Source organism: Herpailurus yagouaroundi, unplaced genomic scaffold (genome assembly GCF_014898765.1).
Source record: "Herpailurus yagouaroundi ecotype Mexico unplaced genomic scaffold, PumYag 251, whole genome shotgun sequence".
Classification (NCBI taxonomy): Eukaryota; Metazoa; Chordata; class Mammalia; order Carnivora; family Felidae; genus Herpailurus; species Herpailurus yagouaroundi.
The window spans coordinates 1,635,563-1,654,204 of NW_024412468.1; the positions used below are offsets into that span (position 1 = coordinate 1,635,563).

The 18,642-nt window shown below is 38.8% G+C and overlaps 1 protein-coding gene and 1 pseudogene across 1 annotated transcript in view; one reads left to right on the forward strand and one right to left on the reverse strand.

The window, feature by feature from the left end:
* Positions 1-18,642, forward strand: part of DYNC2H1 (dynein cytoplasmic 2 heavy chain 1) — a 351,138-nt gene that overhangs the window by 70,901 nt on the left and 261,595 nt on the right. Inside the window, exons 38-46 of the mRNA XM_040460797.1 lie at positions 168-432; positions 1,760-1,967; positions 3,953-4,082; positions 12,347-12,502; positions 13,273-13,532; positions 14,364-14,610; positions 15,613-15,764; positions 16,738-16,882; positions 18,304-18,406. Coding sequence (XP_040316731.1) covers positions 168-432; positions 1,760-1,967; positions 3,953-4,082; positions 12,347-12,502; positions 13,273-13,532; positions 14,364-14,610; positions 15,613-15,764; positions 16,738-16,882; positions 18,304-18,406 — 1,666 coding nt within the window. The remainder of the gene's footprint in view (positions 1-167; positions 433-1,759; positions 1,968-3,952; positions 4,083-12,346; positions 12,503-13,272; positions 13,533-14,363; positions 14,611-15,612; positions 15,765-16,737; positions 16,883-18,303; positions 18,407-18,642) is intronic.
* On the reverse strand, positions 11,115-12,148 carry LOC121020783 (G patch domain-containing protein 11-like; annotated as a pseudogene).

Below are 18,642 nucleotides of genomic sequence, written 5' to 3' on the forward strand. Positions count from 1 at the left end.
GTTCAGATTTATTTAGGTGTACTCTTATTTAAGGCTGTATCTTACACTGAAGAAATCAAAGACTTAATTTTATGTGTTTGGAATAGGACAGTTGTTAGAGAGTGAGAACAGGACTGTGCATGATTATGTTCTATTAGCCATATTCAAACATGTCTCCTTTCTACTAGATCAAGAAGGCTTTAGAATTATATGAGCAGTTACGCCAGAGGATGGGAGTGGTCATTGTTGGTCCAAGTGGTGCTGGAAAGTCAACCCTTTGGAGGATGTTAAGGGCAGCACTTTGTAGAATTGGCAGAGTGGTGAAACAGTACACCATGAACCCCAAAGCCATGCCTAGACATCAGCTGTTAGGCCACATTGACATGGACACACGGGAATGGTCGGACGGCGTTTTGACAAACAGCGCTCGCCAAGTCGTTCGGGAACCTCAAGGTTGGTCCGTGTCCTGTGACTCCTTGTTCTGCTTCATGATTTTTAGAGGATGATAGAATTGTCTTTACTGCTGTCCCTCTCAAGTCTTACATGTGACCATAAACTGCCTTGTAAACGATGTTGTTTGGTATTTTATTTCAGAGGGACCCAACATGTGCTGTCATGTTGATCTCCACACTATAGGAGCTTCCGTTAGAATAGAAACTCAGAGTAGTCTGGGTGACGTGTGATTCACAACTACATTAATATACTGAAAAAAATATAAAATCTTTGCTGGGTTGATGCATTACTTAGTGCCTCATAAATAAGCAAGATGACAAATTTTTATTTGGGATTAAAATTGGTTGTGTGTGTGTATGTGAACACTTTTCACTCATTAATTTCAATACAGTGCTTTGAATAATTTTGAAAATTTAAGTCGTAAAACTGTAGACTTCCTGGTCTCAAATGTCTGGCTTGATCTTTAAAAGAATTTTTGGCCAGGGTCTGAGAAGACTCTGCAGTTTTTGTTAGATTGTAATTAACAGTTGTTTTTCTAAGCCCATGAGTGAAACGTTTAGAACTCTGTGACACTAGAAGAGATTTCAGTGAGGTTTTTCATTTTCACTGTAGTTAATAATATCACACTGGGGCAAATCCAGACATTGCCTGTATTTACTTTTCACACTTTCATTGGTGATAGTTTCTTCTTTGACGGTTTCAAATGTCCAAATTCAAGTTGAAACTGCTCTCAGTTTAGGAAGGATGGATTAAAAAAAATGGTTTGTCTCTAAAAAGACCTCTGTACACAGCGCTGCTTCTCCCCTTTGAGGTCACCTTTTTATATACCAAAGAAATCAGGTGAGTTTTGTATTTCTCAGGTAGGATGCTAAAAATGGACTTCCTGTATTTTCTACAAGAGATGTGACGTAGCAAGCACTCATACATTCTTAGGACGTGGCGGAAGACAAGGGTGTGGACAATATGTGCCAAGGTCATGGGGCGGGTGATCCCCAAGTCTTGCACACCGTCTTGTGTTTAGCGAGATTCCAGTTCTGTGTGTTGGTGGGTGAGTAGAACGTTACTACACGGTCCGTAACCAGGTCTCTGGCCACCTGAGCCAGGACTTCCTGTGGGTGTTCAGCCTCCAGGACGTTTGTAGTGCAGATTCACGTGGAAAATATCAATCAGCTTGTTCAACTTGTGCTCCTGGTGTTCTGGCGCAGTAATATAAAATCACACTTCCTGGACATTACTTCTAAAGAAGAAGATAATTATTTTATTGCTTATTTGTAATTGTCATCACTGCACGTATTTGTGTTTCACCTCTTTTTTGTTTGGAAAACAGATGTCAGCTCATGGATAATATGTGACGGCGATATTGACCCTGAATGGATAGAATCTCTGAATTCTGTTCTGGATGACAATCGACTCCTCACTATGCCCAGTGGAGAAAGGATTCAGTTCGGCCCAAATGTTAACTTTGTGTTCGAAACTCATGATTTAAGTTGTGCCTCGCCAGCCACAATATCTAGAATGGGCATGATCTTTCTTAGGTAAACCATAAGGCATTTGCGAGTATTATATTAGGATATTCTTCAGTTATTAGTTTGGTTTCATAGCTAAGTGAAGTAAGTGTTGTATGAATAGTATATAAATATGCATTTTCCTCATTTTTGATTAGCTTCTTTTCTTACTGGGTTTTAATTCATTCAGAGAGTTTCTGTTTTATTGCAGTTAAATTGTTTGAGCAGTTCAGGCATAGTACAGTTATTAAATATTTTTGTTTGCTTAAGTGAAAAAGTAATTGGTTTTGTTTTCTCTTTTTTTTTTAAAGTTTATTTCTTAAAGAGACAGAGACAGCATGAATGGGGGGTGGGCAGCGAGAGAGGGAGAGAGAGAGTCCCAAGCGGGCTCTGAACTATCAGCGGGCTCTGAACTACCAACGTGGAGATCGAACTCATGAAACTACGAGATAATGACCTGAGCTGAAACCAAGTCACATGCTCAACCGACTGAGCCACCCAGGCGCCTTCCCTCCCGTTTTTTAAAAGTATTGTCCTTCTCGGGGTGCCTGGGTGGCGTAGTCGGTTAAGCGTCCGACTTCAGCCAGGTCACGATCTCGCGGTCTGTGAGTTCGAGCCCCGCGTAGGCTCTGGGCTGATGGCTCAGAGCCTGGAGCCTGTTTCCGATTCTGTGTCTCCCTCTCTCTCTGTCCCTCCCCCGTTCATGCTCTGTCTCTCTCTGTCCCAAAAATAAACGTTGAAAAAAAAAATTAAAAAAAAAATAAAAAATAAAAGTATTGTCCCTCTTTTTTTTTTAAAGTTTATTTATTTTGAGAGAGAGTACATGTAGGGGAGGGACAGAGAGAAAAAGACAGGGAGAGAATCCCCAGCAGGCTCTGTCCTGTCACTGTAGAGGCCGACTTGGGGCTTGAACTCATGACTGTGAAGTCATGATCTGACCTGAAACCAAGAGTTGGATGCCCAACTGAGTGAGCGCCCCAGTTGTCCCACTATTCCTTTGTTTAAATGTTAGAACTAAGTGCAAAGAAGTGAACATACTAGATATGAGCTAGAGGCTAATAATCTAAAACTAAGTAGCAATATTTTTATCATAGATCTTAGATTGATAGAATTTTAGGGCTAACCTAGGATGAATAGGCCCTGTGGTGCAGCCTTTTGTTTCACAACTGGAAACCTCTTCACTTAATGTTTTCTTTCTTCCTCAGCATGTTTGGAAGAGGCTTGAAGAACAAATATGAAGAATAAGCTGATTTTAGAAATCATGTACAGTAGTCGCATATGAGAACATCAACATTGCAGGGAATGGCAAAATATTGAGCCCTTGTCAATTCTAAAATTATTAATCTAGCAGTTGTGTTTGCCATCGTTTTTTATAGTTATTTAAGCTATAGTTTTGAATAAGATGTTAGTGTTAAATTTAATTTAATTCATTGGATGTGACATACAATTAGGTGCTTTGCTAAAAGAATCCTATTTTAATTCGGGAAGATCTTTGAGTTTTAATTAGTGGCATGAGAATTTAGGTAGTTGGCCTTTTTTGGGATAGAGAAGAAGAAAAAATATTTTTAAAGATCTGCATTAAGGTACAGGTGTCCTTGAACTCTGTTGTGTGTTTGAATCACCCAGGAATTTTGTTAGAGTGGAGATTTTGTTCCACTAAGTCTGGGATGGGACTTGGGATTCTCTGTTTCTTTGTTCCTAAGGATTTAGATCAGGTTTTGGCTAACCTGCGTGTATGTAATTCCTCTTTAATTTGTGTTTATAATATTGATGAAATTTATTTGCTTTATTTTACAGAAAATGACATATGTATATACGTATACATATGTGTGTGTGTGTACATATATCACTAATATACACACACATATACATATAGAAATAATTAAAATCAAGTCTCATATATAAGCAGATACAATACCTGTAGAATATTGTTTATTGGAGCAGGAGTTTATTTTGAAAGCACACTGACATTGTCTTCCTAAATAATTTCTTACATGTTTGTTAATCTATTTCAGCGATGAAGAGACAGACGTTAATTCTCTGATAAAATCTTGGTTGAAGAATCAGCCTCCTAGTTATAGGAATAATCTTGAGAGCTGGATTGGAGATTACTTTGAAAAGGCTTTACAGTGGGTTCTGAAGCAGGTAAGTTAGCCATAATATTTCATAATTAACCATTTAGGCAAGAAGAATAACGATGAAGATGTGATGCTCAGCCAGGATGTGGGGTACAGGGACAGCTAGGTGTCCTCATTGCTCTCCTGCTCATTGTCTTGGCTTTTAACTTTTTACTGCAGTAATCTTTTTTTCCCTTCAAATTTTTATTTAACTTCTAGTTAGTTAACATACAGTGTGATATTGGTTTCAGGAGTAGAATTCATGATTCATCACTTAACATCACCCAGGGCTCATCACAGCGAGCGCCCTCCTTAGTCCCCATCCCTCACCCACCTCCCTCCATCAGCCCTCAATTTACTCTCTCTTGTTAAGAGTCTCTTACGGTCTCTCTCCCTCAAATAAATAAATAAATAAATAAATAAATAAATAAATACCTTAAAGAAATAAAAAAAAAACAGAGTCTCTTATGGTTTGTTTCCTCCTCTTCTCTCCCCCCTTCCCACATATTCATCTGTTTTGTTTACTAAATTCCACATGAGTGAAATCATATGATATTTGTCTTTCTCTGTCTTATTTTGTTAGAATACACTAGCTCCATCCACATCATTTCAAATGGCAAGATTTCGTTCGTTTTGATGGCTGAGTAATACTCCATTGTGTCTCTGTGTATGTGTGTGTGTGTGTGTGTGTGTGTGTGGGTGGGTATACACACCACATCTTCTTTATCCATTCATCTGTCCATGGAGAAATGGGCTCTTTACATAATTTGGCTACTGTTGATAGTGCTGCTATAAACATTGGGGTACATGTACCCCACTGAATCAGTATTTTTGTATCCTTTGTGTAAATACCCAGTAGTGCAAATGCTGGGTCATAGGGTAGTTCTATTTTTAATTTTTTGAGGAACTTCCATACTTCTTTCCAGAGTGGCTGCACCAGTTTGCATTCCCACCAGCAGTGCAAGAGAGATCCTCTTTCTCCGCATGTTCGCCAACATCTGTTGTTGCCTGAGTTGTTAACGTTAGCCGTTCTGACAGGTGTCAGGTGGTATCTCATTGTGGTTTTGATTTGTATGTCCTGTATGATGAGTGATGTTGAGCATTTTTTCATGTGTCAGTTGGTGATCTGGATGTCTTCTTTGGAGAAGTGTCTATTCGTGTCTTTTGCCCATTTCTTCACTGGATTATTTGTTTTTTGGGTGTTGAGTTTGATAAGTTCTGTATAGATTTTGGATACTAACCGTTTATCAGATACGTCGTTTGCAAATATCTTCTCCCATTCTGTAGGCTGCCTTATAGTTTTGCTGACTGTTTCCTTCACTGTATAGAAGTTTTTTATCTTGATGACGTCCCAATAGTTCATGTTTGCTTTTGTTTCCCTTGCCTCCAGAGTCATGTTAAGTAAGAACTTGCTGAGGCCAACGTCAGAGAGGTTTTCCTTCATCCATTTTGAGTTTATTTTTGTGTATGGTGTAAGAAAGTGGTCCAGGTTCATTCTTCTGCATGTCGCTGTCCAGTTTTCCGAGCACCACTTGCTGAAGAGACTGTCTTTATTCTGTTGGGTATTCTTTCCTGCTTTGTCAAAGATTAGTTGGACATACTGTTGTGGGTCCATTTCGGGTTCTCTATTCTGTTCCACTGATCTCACGGTCTGTTCTTGTGCCAGTACTGTACTTTCTTGATGATTACAGCTTTGTAGTATAACTTGAAGTCTGGGATTGTGATACCTCCTGCTTTGGTTTTCTTTTTCAAGATCGCTTTGTGTATTCGGGGTCTTTTCTGGTTCCATATAGATTTTAGGATTGTTTGTTCTAGCTCTGTGAAGAATGCAGGTGTTATTTTGTTAGGGATTGCACTGAATGTGTAGATTGCTTTGGATAGTGTAGACATTTTAACAATATTTGTACTTCCTATCCATGAGCATGGAATGTTTTCCCATTTCTTTGTGTCCTCTTCAACTTCTCTCATAAGTGTTCTGTAGTTTTCAGAGTACAGATCTTCTACCTCTTTGGATAGGTTTGTTCCTAGATATCTTATGGTTTTTGGTGCAGTTGCAAATGGGATCAATTCCTTGGTTATTTTATTGATTTATTTTTTTTGCTGCTTCATTATTAGTGTATAAAAATGCAACTGGTTTCTGTACGTTGATTTTATATCCTGAAATTTTGTTGAGTTCATGTATTCTAGCAATTGTTTTTTTGTGGAGTCTTTTGGGTTTTCTACGTAGAGTATCATGTCATCCACAAATAGTGAAAGTTTGACTTCTTTGGCGATTTGGATGCCTTGTTGTTGTTGTTGTTGTCTAATTGCTGAGGCTAGGACTTCCAGTAGTATGGTAGATTGTAACTGTGGGAGTGGACATCCTTGTCTTGTTCCTGACAATGGCTCTCACTTTTTCCCCATTGAAGATGATATAAGCTGTGGGTCTTTCACATATGGCCTTTATGATGTTGATATATGTCCCATCTATCCCTACGTTGTTGAGGGTTTTTATCAAAAAAAGATGCTATATTTTGTCAAATGCTTTTTCTGCATCTATTGACAGGATCATATGGTTTTCATCAATCCTTTATTGTGGTATAGCACATTGATTGATTTGCAAATATTGAACCACCCCAGCAGCCCAGGAATAGATCGCACTTGACCATGGTGAATAATTTATTTAATCTGTTGGATTTGATTTGCTAGTATCTTGTTGAGAATTTGTTATGGTAGTCTTAAGACACTTTAATTCTCTGACCTACACTATCTTGAACTGCTTACCTAAAAATCTTGAATAGTGGAATCTCTCATGTTTCTAGTAAAACCATCTTGCTGTTACATTTCACTGTCAATAAGTACCAGCATATATTTCATGCTAAAAACTATGTCAAGTTAATACTACAGTAGAAAAAGGGTGATGAGTTATTTACAATGTTATTAAAAACATCTGTTTATTCAAAAAATTAATAGGTATCTAGTATACGTATCAAGCATAGGACTAGATAAGACTTTAAGAGGTGGACATTAATCGGACAGTCTGTTTCCTTGGGGAGGGATTTGCCTAATGGAGAAAAATGAGATTTAGAAAAATAAACAGGATGAAAAGAGTGTTACCATCCTCCAGAAGAGTTCAAAAAGTTGATAACACTTAGTTCTGAATTTGAAGCATGAATAGAAGTTTGACGTGCACAGAAGACAATGTAGGGCTTTCCGATATTCTATACGATTTTTTCAGTTTTTTTTCTTGTATGTCATTGTTTCTATGAAAAATGTAAACATATAAAAAAGTAGAGGAAATAGGTAGCATTGAAAGTACTTTTTGAAAGTATCTGATTGTTAACCTGAAGTTGACTTAGTAGTCATTGTAGAAGATTGTAGAATGACAGAGAAGTGGAGATCTCACTTGAGTTTTCTCAAGGTGTCTCTTTCCTGTCTGTAAGGATGAGATGGAGGGATAGGGATTTGTGAGGAGAAGACGCACATGAATGGGTTCCTGGAGGCCTCGGGGAGAGGACCATTCCTTCCAGCGCTCAGTCTGACAGATCGGTCTCCTCCTTGCTAGTATAACTGCGTGCATTCAACTCCAAGCCCCTTGGAGGGCAGGACCACATTTTATTGTATCCCCAGAACCAAGTACCGTCATGGAGTAATGAATGAATGAGAGTTTATGTACTGCCTTAAATACCTGCTGCCTCCCTTGTAGCAACTTTTCAGCAGATATGTTATTTCATTCATATAGAATATACAGAGCCTAATAAGGCTCTCTAGGACAAATACTTTGAGGTCATCCACTTGTATGCTGTTGATGTTAGAAACAGAAATAGAACACTGGATGGGACAGATTGGTATGTAGGGGTTTTGTGGCTATAGATACAATGACCAGATAAGATGGTCAAGCCATAGAGTGGATATACCAAAGATTCAGTTAGAAAATAAACTGATTGTTTTGAGGTCAGGTCCCTGTTACAGTTTGAAATTTTTTTATGTGTTGAGACTTCCTTCCTTCTTATTTTGTACTTTGTTCACTGTGTTCATGTTCTGAGAGCTAGACTGTCATGAATACTCCAACCAAATGCTGATTTGATTTTAACTAGAGTTTTTCTTTCTTCTATTAATTCAGCAAATTAGACAATGCAGAAATAAATATATTGCCTTTAAAGTGTAGAACTCTTAGTATGGCTGAGGCAGCTGGATTTCTCCTCATCTTTTCCTTTTTCCTGGTCTTCCTCCCATTTATACAATCTTGTAGAAACATTTCTTTTGCAGGCAGAGTGACCTTGAAAAAATGCAAATTGGATCTTTTTACCCTCTTATTTAAAACACCTTATAAGTAGTGAAAATAAAATTTGCACCCTTTCCATGGCCTGTGCACTTGTGTATATTCTGGCCCTTGCCCATCCCTTTGACTTCAGCTTACTCTCCTTTGCTTACTCAGGCATAAGCTGCTTTTAATTTCTTACCCACACTGGTGGCTTACATTTGCATATGCTGCGCTCTCTGCATGCCCTGCGGATCTCATCCTCCAGGTGTCAGTTTCACTGTCCCCTTTTACAAAGAGGCTTAAGCTCTCTGAGTTACTCTCTTCTCCTCTGTAGCCTTTTTTTTTTTTTTAACCGATAATTTTTTTTAGCGTTTATTTTTGAGAGTGAGGGAGAGAGAGAGGGGGAAAGAGAGAGCGCAAGAGAGCACATGGGCATGCGCGCGCAAGCGGGAGGGGGGGCGGTGGTTAAGAGAGAAGAAAACACAGACTCCAAAGCAGGCTCCAGGCTCTGAACTATCAGCACAGAGCCCAACGCGGGGCTCGAACCCATGCACCATGAGATCATGACCTGAGCTGAAGTCGGACACTCAACCAACTGAGCCACCCAGGCGCCTTGCTCCTCTGTAGCTTTTACCATAAGTTGTTGACCATGTTCTCTACTGGACTTGAGTGACAGGAACATAAGTTCTCTGTGAAATTCACCTTTTTTTTTTTTTTTTTTAAAGAAAACACCTAGCACCACATGGACATCCTAATGCATAATTGGGTCTCAGTAAATACTTAGAGATTGAATGAGTGAGAACCTTTACCCCTTTTAACCTCTGGCAGTTACACAGGGGTCCCAGGGGCCCACAGATCAAAGTCATGTACACACTGCACCCCAAAGTTTCATTTTAAAAGTCTGTGTAAAGAGCTAACTTCAGATGTTTTTTTGTGTTAAGTTCACTTTTACGAGCCTTTAATGTCCAGGGTCCTTGATCGAGCCCTTACCTCTAGCTTCCTCTTTATCAGGAAGAGATTATGAGGGACTGTTATTTTCAGACCAGTGATGTACTTTTATATTCTTCAGACTTAGGAAGTAAAGTATATATCTAGTTAAGAACTCTAGCACTTGAAGCTAGAAATAGACAATTGCATTTTTTTTTCAGCTATTAATACAATTTTATTGTTAAGTGAAAAAGTAAATATTTAATACTATTATACAACAGTATAAGCTCTAGTATTTTATATGTGTGTTTATATTCATAAAAATAATGCTTCCTTTTCTGGAGGCCCAGAAGTTAACTAGTGTAGTGATTCTCAAGTTTTGCTGCATCTCAGAGTCAAAGGTGGTCACGCTCAGGCCACAGTGACCAATTACATCAGAACCTCTGCCGATGGGAAACTGTCAGCGCAGAGCCTGATGTGGGGCTTCAACTCACGAAATTGTGATGATGAAGAGTCAAACACTTAACCGACTGAGCCACCCAGGCACCCCTTGTATTATCATTTTTAAAGCTCCCCAAGCTAAACTTGAGAACAAATGAATTAGGTTATATTAGGGCAAAGGCTGATAAAAGTTGTGCTATTGATTATCTTAACTTATGCAAATACAGGTTATGCTTTTGCTCTGTTCTTGTGTATACTGTTTCTAAAAGAAGAGGCTGATCTCTTGCTCAGTGGTACTGAAAGAGAGGTTAGCTATAAAACTGGATCCCCAAGAATGTAACAGTGCTCTGTATTTAACCTGTAGCATTAGTCCTAATGCACAGGTGCTTATCAGATGTATTCTTAGCGCTTTATACAAATACAGATATCTAGAAACTACCCTAGACTAGCCGAATCAAAATCACTAGGGGTGGTACCTGAGCTTGTGAACTTTAAAAAAAGTTCATGATTTTTGATGCCCAATTTTGTCTGAAGATATCTAGAGGTGTGCTACATAGTATGTCCTTAGCTATATGTGGTGACATTGTAGAGAAGCAGATTTTAGAAAAATAACTTTAAAAATCACTTATAGCTACCCAGCAATGGAACAATCCATTTTAAGGCAGTGAGCTCTCTGTGGCTGGAGAAATAAAGGCAGAGGTTAGATTGCAAACTGCTGGGAATGTTGTCCAAGGGCTCCCAAATTTAGGAAGTACTTGGATAACCTGATAGTTAAGATTACTTCCAATTCTAAAGTTTCTTTAGCTAAAACTTGCAATCTTCACTTATAGTGGATATACACACTGTCATGAAAACTCATGATTTACCCACAAGTATCATAATTATTTTGTTTCTGAAATTGGCTAGAATGAAGTAGTGTTAATGGAACATGGCCTGACATCAGTCTTATTGAGGGGGATGCTTTTCCTTCCTCCTATCTGCATGGAGGGAAGCGACTTTTTCTTGCTCCTTGGGAGAGAGAAGTATGGGAGCAAGCTCTGTGAACCGTCATTCATTCCCTCTCAACAGAGAAGTGTCTTATCTGAGATGTGATTTTGGGAGAAGGAACTTAGCACGTGTGGCCCCGCCCCTAGTGGGTCCTCTCTCCTTGGAAGCTAAATGCTCTCAGAAGGCAAAGGTAGGCTCCATCCCCGGCAAGGCAGAGGTCTGCAGTTGTGTCCAGTCAGGGAGATATTTTAGGGAGCCTAATAGGAGAACAAGTCAACCTTGCTCTCTATCTCAACGTCACTGATAATAAAGCTGACTTGTTGATCTCTCTCTGACTCCCATGTCTTACTTCTCACTTTGTTCCAAAGTGAAGAGAGGAATGAGGGAGTTACCTGTTGGTGTCCTTGAGCCCCATAGCATCACAACAGAGTCACAAATTGTGTTTGCCCATGTCTATAACACTTGCGTTCTGAAACAGCATTGTTATTTTTTTTTTGAAATCAATGAACAACTATAAAGTACAAAGTGCTTCTAAAATCACAAAAAGAACAAAACATATAAAAAGGCCCTCTTTCTTTAACTGGCATAATTTGGGAATTCTAACTGCTCAATTGTTTATTTTTAGAAAACAGTAACATTTTCCAAGTTTCTACTTTATTGAGAATAATCTTAGTCATGATCTGCAGAAGTTGGTCCTGGGCAATTTGAAGAGAGGTCTTCTTTATCTTCATAGGCTGTTCCACACCAAATACAATACAGATGTTCTTCTCTTAAATAACCAGTCAATATTTGTAATTTCCAGTACACTCAAGTCTTCACTCTTATATTCATCTTCATCGTGTTCTTTTTCTTCCTCTTCCTCTTCCTCGGTTTCCTCTTCAAGCCCCAACCAGTACCATGCTTCCCTAGGAACCTGAATATTCTTCTGAGTATCCAACTGCTGGCAGGCTCGCTGGCTTCTTCTAAGGTCCCCTTCCAGCTTCACTTCATCCTGCTTATGTTTCAATCACAGTTGAAACTGCTCTGTGGCTTTTTCTTCCGCTTGGGTTTTCACGTGGATCTTTCTTCTATAGTTTTCTAGTTTTTCCTCTGCTTTCCGCTTCAGTAATGCCTCATGACCAATGCCACTTTTCCCTGTTTTGATGTTGAGAGGAATTGGTTCAACAATACCACCTCCACTTTTGCCAAGGGCCTGACCACTTTTATATCCCATCTTTTGGAGCAAAGCAAACCCTTTGTTTTCACAGCCTAGTGCATTCTTCAATCCAATGTCACGTCTTTCTTGTTCTTCTTCTTTTAAACTCTTCTGTTTTTCAAATTAGCTTCCTGTTGCTTTTCTTCTTTTCGACGGGCTTCTCGGATTTGCCTCAGCATTGGCAATCCTGGTCTGATGTCTTGTTGGACATTAATGAAGGAATCAGACATATAGTCCTCTTCTTCCGCCATGTTCAACTTCATATGGCAAAAGTATCTGGTAGCTCTATTCGCCCCGGGTCAGCTTCGACAATTGCATTTTTATGATTACATCTTAATTTCAAAATTTATATGTATAAACTGAATCAAATGTAAACTTTCTACACCTTGAATGGAGGGATATATTTAAAGATCATAATTGAAAAGATGTGTGAATGTAAATCTCTGGGTTTCCATGATAATATTTGTTTTTTTGTCTGTCCATGGATTTTAATCAACAGAATGACTATGTGGTTGAAACCAGTTTGGTTGGGACTGTGATGAATGGTTTGTCACATCTTCGTGGATGCAAAAATCATGAGCAGTTTGTTATTAGTCTCATACGGGGGCTTGGTGGAAACCTGAACATGAAATCCCGCCTGGAGTTCACCAAAGAGGTGATGCATATTTAACACATGTGTTCAGTCAGTGTTTTCTTTAATTTTCATCGACTCCTACTTGTCAAAATATAGTGATTTGTAGCTGTACTAAGCCTATTACTTTCGAAATGAAGCATTCAATAGAATAATAATGCGTTTATCGATATGTACATATAAACATATATACTTACTTTCTCCTTTGAACTAGTTTATGATATTTTATGATTTTATTAAAATTTTATAAAGTAATGTTTTAACAGGCTGTAGTTTGGACCATATCTTTATTGTTAGACATGTTTGAGGCTACTTAGCCATATGACTAAATATAATTATTTAAATCATTTTTAATTGTAGAATAATACATATTTTTAACCATGTGCTTAACCAGAACAGTTTTGGCATTTAAAAATGCCAGGATGGATTCAGCATATTTTCCTTAATACATTTAAAGGTATATTTCAGAGCCACTGTCCTCCTCTCCCTCTGCCCCTTCCCCACTCACACTCTCTATTTCTCAAAAATAAACATAAAAAAAACCCACGTCATTTAAAAGTTGAATGTATTTATATCTTGGTGTATGTGCAGACTAGATGACTTATATTTTTTGCCTCAGTGATGATTTAGAGAAGAATAATTGACATAAAATGTTATCTTAATTATCAAAGATATTTGGTAGCAAATTTTTGTTGTTAAACTAAGATGACTGACTTTGGGACATTTACTTTGAAGAACTAAAATTTCACATACTCGTGGAGTTGGAGTATCTATCACAACTTTTTCCTCTTAAGGTTTTTACTTGGGCACGAGAGTCTCCTCCAGACCCTCACAAACCAATGGATACCTACTATGACTCAGGTCGGGGGCGACTAGCATCTTACGTGCTGAAGAAGCCGGAAAACTTGACCGCCGATGATTTCAGCAACAGCCAAACTCTCCCCGTCATTCAGATTCCTGACATGCAGCGAGGCCTGGATTATTTCAAACCCTGGTTAAGTTCTGATACTAAACAGCCATTTATTCTTGTAGGACCAGAAGGATGTGGCAAAGGGTAAGAGCAGAAAAATGTTGACTGAAGTGCATATTGTGGATTTGTACTCCTCTCCTCACGTGAAATCGTTTCACAGCCCTGTTACCTTTCTTTTGGTTAAAGTGGCATTTACATTTTCATGGAGGACTCTTTCCATTGTCACTACTTGTAGAAATAATACGACTTTAGATTAGATTAGAGAAGAATATATCTTTTTTTTCCTGCCAGGTTATGTGTTTTCTAGGGGAAAGAGAACGATCTGGGAAGATAGTCTTCAAAAGAAAATGAGTGTACAATCACCACAAAAACTGAACCCCTTCGATATATTTACACATTGTTATTTGCTTTAGTTATAAAAAATGAATCTTGAAGTTAGCTTTCTACTTAAAAATAGCTTTTATATCAGTGTAATTCAGCTGTTTTTCGTGTCTACTGAGTGTAGTTTCTGAAAGGAAAAGAGACATGGCTTATTAGGTTCACATTTTTAGTAGGAATTTAAAAATTCTATAAAATCGTTGTACTTTTTTTTTTTTTAAACTCTTCAACTATAGGAAACCAGTTGGTATCTTTTGTATGTACTTTATCAAATTAAATTATTTCTGTAAACTTTGTTTTTGCTGAAGGAGTTTCAAGGGTGCTTTAACATACAAATGTATTTTTTTATATTGTAAAAATTAGAAAGTTGCCTGTTTGTTAAGCCACATCCGTGTTTACCACTTTCCCTGTAAACATCATCATATATAATTTAGAAACTGCAATATTTATAAAAAGAGGAATTTTATGTGGAATATAAGCGGCATGTTATATTTGAGCACGTTCAACACACAAAGGCAAATGTCCTTCCTCTCCCAGGATGCTGCTGAGACACGCCTTTTCCCAGCTCCGGTCCACTCAGATCACCACGGTTCACTGTAGCGCGCAGACCACGCCTCGACACCTCCTGCAGAAGCTGAGCCAGACTTGCCTGGTGATCAGTACCAACACCGGTCGAGTGTACAGACCGAAAGACTGTGAAAGACTTGTTTTGTACTTGAAAGATCTCAACCTGCCCAAGCTGGATAAGTGGGGGACCAGTACTTTGGTTGCTTTCCTACAACAGGTGGGTCTTATTGCTTGAATGTTAGCATATAACTGGAAACAACTTAATTTCATTACCTTTCCTTCGAAAACCCGCTTTCCTCCTCAGGGCCGGTTTTGTCCAGTATGTTAATGGAAACTCAACCCCTGACGCATGTAGCGATCTTGTTCCAGGGCTGTCTTTTTTCTTTTTAAAGTTTTTATTTTTAAGTAATATTTCCACCCAACGCAGGGCTTGAACTCACGACCTGAGATCAAGAGTCTCGTGCTGCACCAACTGAGCCAGCCAGGCGCCCCTAGAAAGCTACTTTCTTTGACCTTCTTCCTTGTAAAAGTTAGTATTACGTGGAGGTGATACATGACAGGAAGAGTGAAAACAGCCTTGCCCTATGCTTGTTACCTGTCCTTTATTCCTAAATAGCAGGGAAGCAGAAGCTGGGGTGGATGTGGGATTTAGGGGGAGTTGTGGCTTCGTTTTTCTCGTAATTCCTTCTTCAGAGAACAGGTAGACTCGTGCCCCTCTCTGGCTTCTTCAGCTCATGGCTCTCCGTCTTTACCTATGGAATGGCAAAGGTTGGAGACCATATGTTCTGTCAGTGTGGTTTCCATCACATTAGAAGCCCTAAGGTCTACATTAGAGTTTATTCTGTTTCTGTGGGTTCAAATTTAGCTTTACTATGTAACCGTAGAATATGATACAAAATTTATAGAAGAAAACCAAAATATTTTCCTTATGTTTTTCCTGATTTCTTTTACTTTTTTACCGATAATTGCTGGTAGATTTATAGTGTCATCTGGTTTTTAATGTTTATTAGAAAAGACATTTTTAAAATGAGGCTCATTCAGCTAACATTAATTGAATACATAGTCTTCAAGAGTATTATTCTTCAAGCTTAAATTCTTGAGTTGGATAGAGGATGATGGCTGCATTTGGAAACACTTGAATTTCGTGCAAAAATATTTTCTATCAGAATTAGAAAAATCCTAAGCATAAAACATTTAAAATACATTTATTTTCAAATAGGTATTGACATATCAAGGATTTTATGATGAAAATTTGGAATGGGTTGGTTTAGAAAATATTCACATTGTGGCTTCCATGTCAGCTGGAGGAAGACTGGGAAGACATAAGCTTACCACCCGATTTACTTCTATTGTCCGTCTCTGTGCTGTGGAGTATGTATCTCTGTGTTTTTCATTGTTTTTCCTTTGGGGAGCTGTCTTAGATATTTGAATTTTATTGAAGGTATCCATTAATGATATTTCCTCAAAATGAAGAATATAAAAATACTCAGAACTTAAGTTCTGATATTTTTTTCCCTGTCCTTCCTAAACTGAAGGTGTTAATCAGCTCTTCGTAAATATTAGAAATAAAACACAACTGTTTTGTATCATTTCTGTTCTAAAATATCATATCAGTGTTAGGAATTTGAATGGTCGATTTTAGAATTAAATATTTTACGGGTTTCATAGAACAAAAGCAGTACCCATTTTATGCAGAGTGCACGAGGTGGAGTCGGTCACGTTCGCCGTGGCGGCATTAACCCTGATGCGTGCATCCAGTGCCACGGCCCATCGTTGTCCCAGGGACTTGCGGGCTGTATGGTTATAGCACTTGTCCTGTGTTCCATTGGGCCTACACAATCTTATTTTCATGCTAATTGAAACTATAACCATCTATAACATTCTACTTTCAGAAGTGTTAAAGCCATCAGTTAAGCTGTAATGAAATAGATTTCGGTTTGAGAGAAACAAGTTGATTTCATTTGTGTGAATAGTTATACTTTTATGGTTCTGAGATGGATTAGTGCTCTATGGGTAGGCTCTACTCGACTCAAAATACTTTTTTTCTTGAGAAAAATATACCTTTTTGTCTTTTCTAAAGATCATGGTTTTCAAATAATTGTGTTTCTAAGTAATTTCACTGGGATCTTCTGGTAGGACCCTCTGTTTCACAGCAGATACGTAGAGAGGTCTAATGTGGTTGAAGTCAGAGTAGGGACCATGAGCCTATCCTTAGTCCCCGGGGAAACCTCTGGTGTCTAAATCTCAGGGCAGCACATTGGGAAAACCACTGCTGTAAGTGAACATTAAAATAATTTAGAACGTTGATTCTTCTAAAATAATTTTCTGATATGTCCTTTTTCAGTTACCCAGAAAGAGAGCAGTTACAGACAATCTATGGAGCATATTTGGAACCAGTTCTATATAAAAATCTGAAGAATCATCCTATTTGGGGTTCTTCATCAAAAATCTATCTCTTAGCAGGGTCTATGGTACAAGTGTATGAACAGGTATATATATTCATTTATGTTGTTCTTACCATGTCTATTGGTTCCCGTCCCAAAGGACTGCCTTTAGTGCTGGCTTATGTCGACACTTCAGCTTTCTTTCCCTTTTCTTTACTAGACTTTTCTACTTGGGGAGTGGGCTCTGTGAGGGCATGTGCTCCGTGTGCTTTCTTCACTATTGACTCCCCTGGCACGGTTTCTAATAGACAGTCAGTATTGAATGAATGGATCACTGGTAGATGGTTGGTTATTCTGTTACCTGCTAAAATTTAGCATGTTCAGAATGTTCTTCTTCTTTCCCAAACTACATCTTTCTCCTGACTTCCATCAGTTTCTGTCCTCTAGGCTTCAAACCCGGAGTAGTCTTTGAGGTTTCTTTCTTTCTTGTTGCCTGTGAGGAAATGTCTCAAGTGTGTTTCCTCGGCAAAGTGGGGACAGTGCTAAAAACAGGCGTTGCGGATGCAGAAGACGTCTGTTGAGTACCTCCTTTTCTAGCACTGGTCCTAAGGGTGCAGAGATGACGGAGTCTCTGTTCTCTGGAAGCTCACAGACCAGTGAGGGGCCCAGTCACGTACGTGAACTATTAATACAGTGTGATGAATGTAACAGTGACAACATGCGCAAGTTGCAGAGACGGTGTAGAAGAAGTGAGTAACTTTGTTGTGCGTGGTAGTTGTTAAGGAGAGCGGAAGTGTGATGTGAGTTTTGAAAAGTGAACAGAAATTCAACGTGGCTGGAGAGGAAGGATCTTCCTAGGAAAAGGGACCGGTGTGTGAAAGTCAGGTTGGTATGTGTGGAAGGTGCCCCGTGTAGTTTGGAGTAGAAGTGGGGAAGCAGAGTCAGCGAGCAAGGGTTCCTTCGTTTCGATTTTGAGTGAATGGAGATGTTACGTGACCAAGGCCACAATGAGAGCAGTGGCTCTGTGGGTGGGGGAGGGAAGGCACCGGTCCCGGCGGGTTGTGCATCAGGCAGTGACACTGTGGTCCCTTAGAAGTTCAGTGACTCTGTGAGCAGAAGGCAGCTCTGGAGTTCCCAATGCCGGGAGCTGTGTTTTCCGGGACCTGCGGGGCTGTGGCATCGCAGCCCCTGTGCAGAAAGCTTAGGTTTGCCTTCCTCAGGCCCCTTTCGTTGGCATGGTTCTTTACCTCTCATGTTATTTTTTCTGTGGTCAGCCTTTGCAGTTTGCTGAAGCCTTTGAACAGCCCCTGTTGGATATTTTTAAATGCATAAAATATTAAGATAACTACGGAAATCAGTTCTATTGAAATACAGTTTCTACTGACTAGTACAAATTGGGCATTCCTGTGAGTCTATGGTGACTGAAAAGCTTATAGCATTATTACATATTTGGAAATATATTACAAATACTTACATATTACATATTTAGACAGCAGACAGATGGTTTACTGCACTGTCTTTTCCAGGTACGGGCCAGATTTACAGTTGATGATTATAGTCACTATTTGTTTACTCCGTGCATCCTTACCCAGTGGGTTCTTGGCTTATTCAGATACGATTTAGAAGGAGGTAAGGTTTTCTTTCATTATTTTAAATCACTTACCTTTCTCTGGAATGCCACAGCGTATCTGTGTGTGCGCACGTGTGTGTTTATGTTATGTACTGTGTTTGTAATAGGTATGTTAAATGAGTATTTAATTGATGACAGTATTCTAAAAATTACAATTAAAATTATGTTAATATCAAATTTAAACATTAACATTCAATTTAAACCTTAATATTGAAATATAACATCGTGGCTTTTC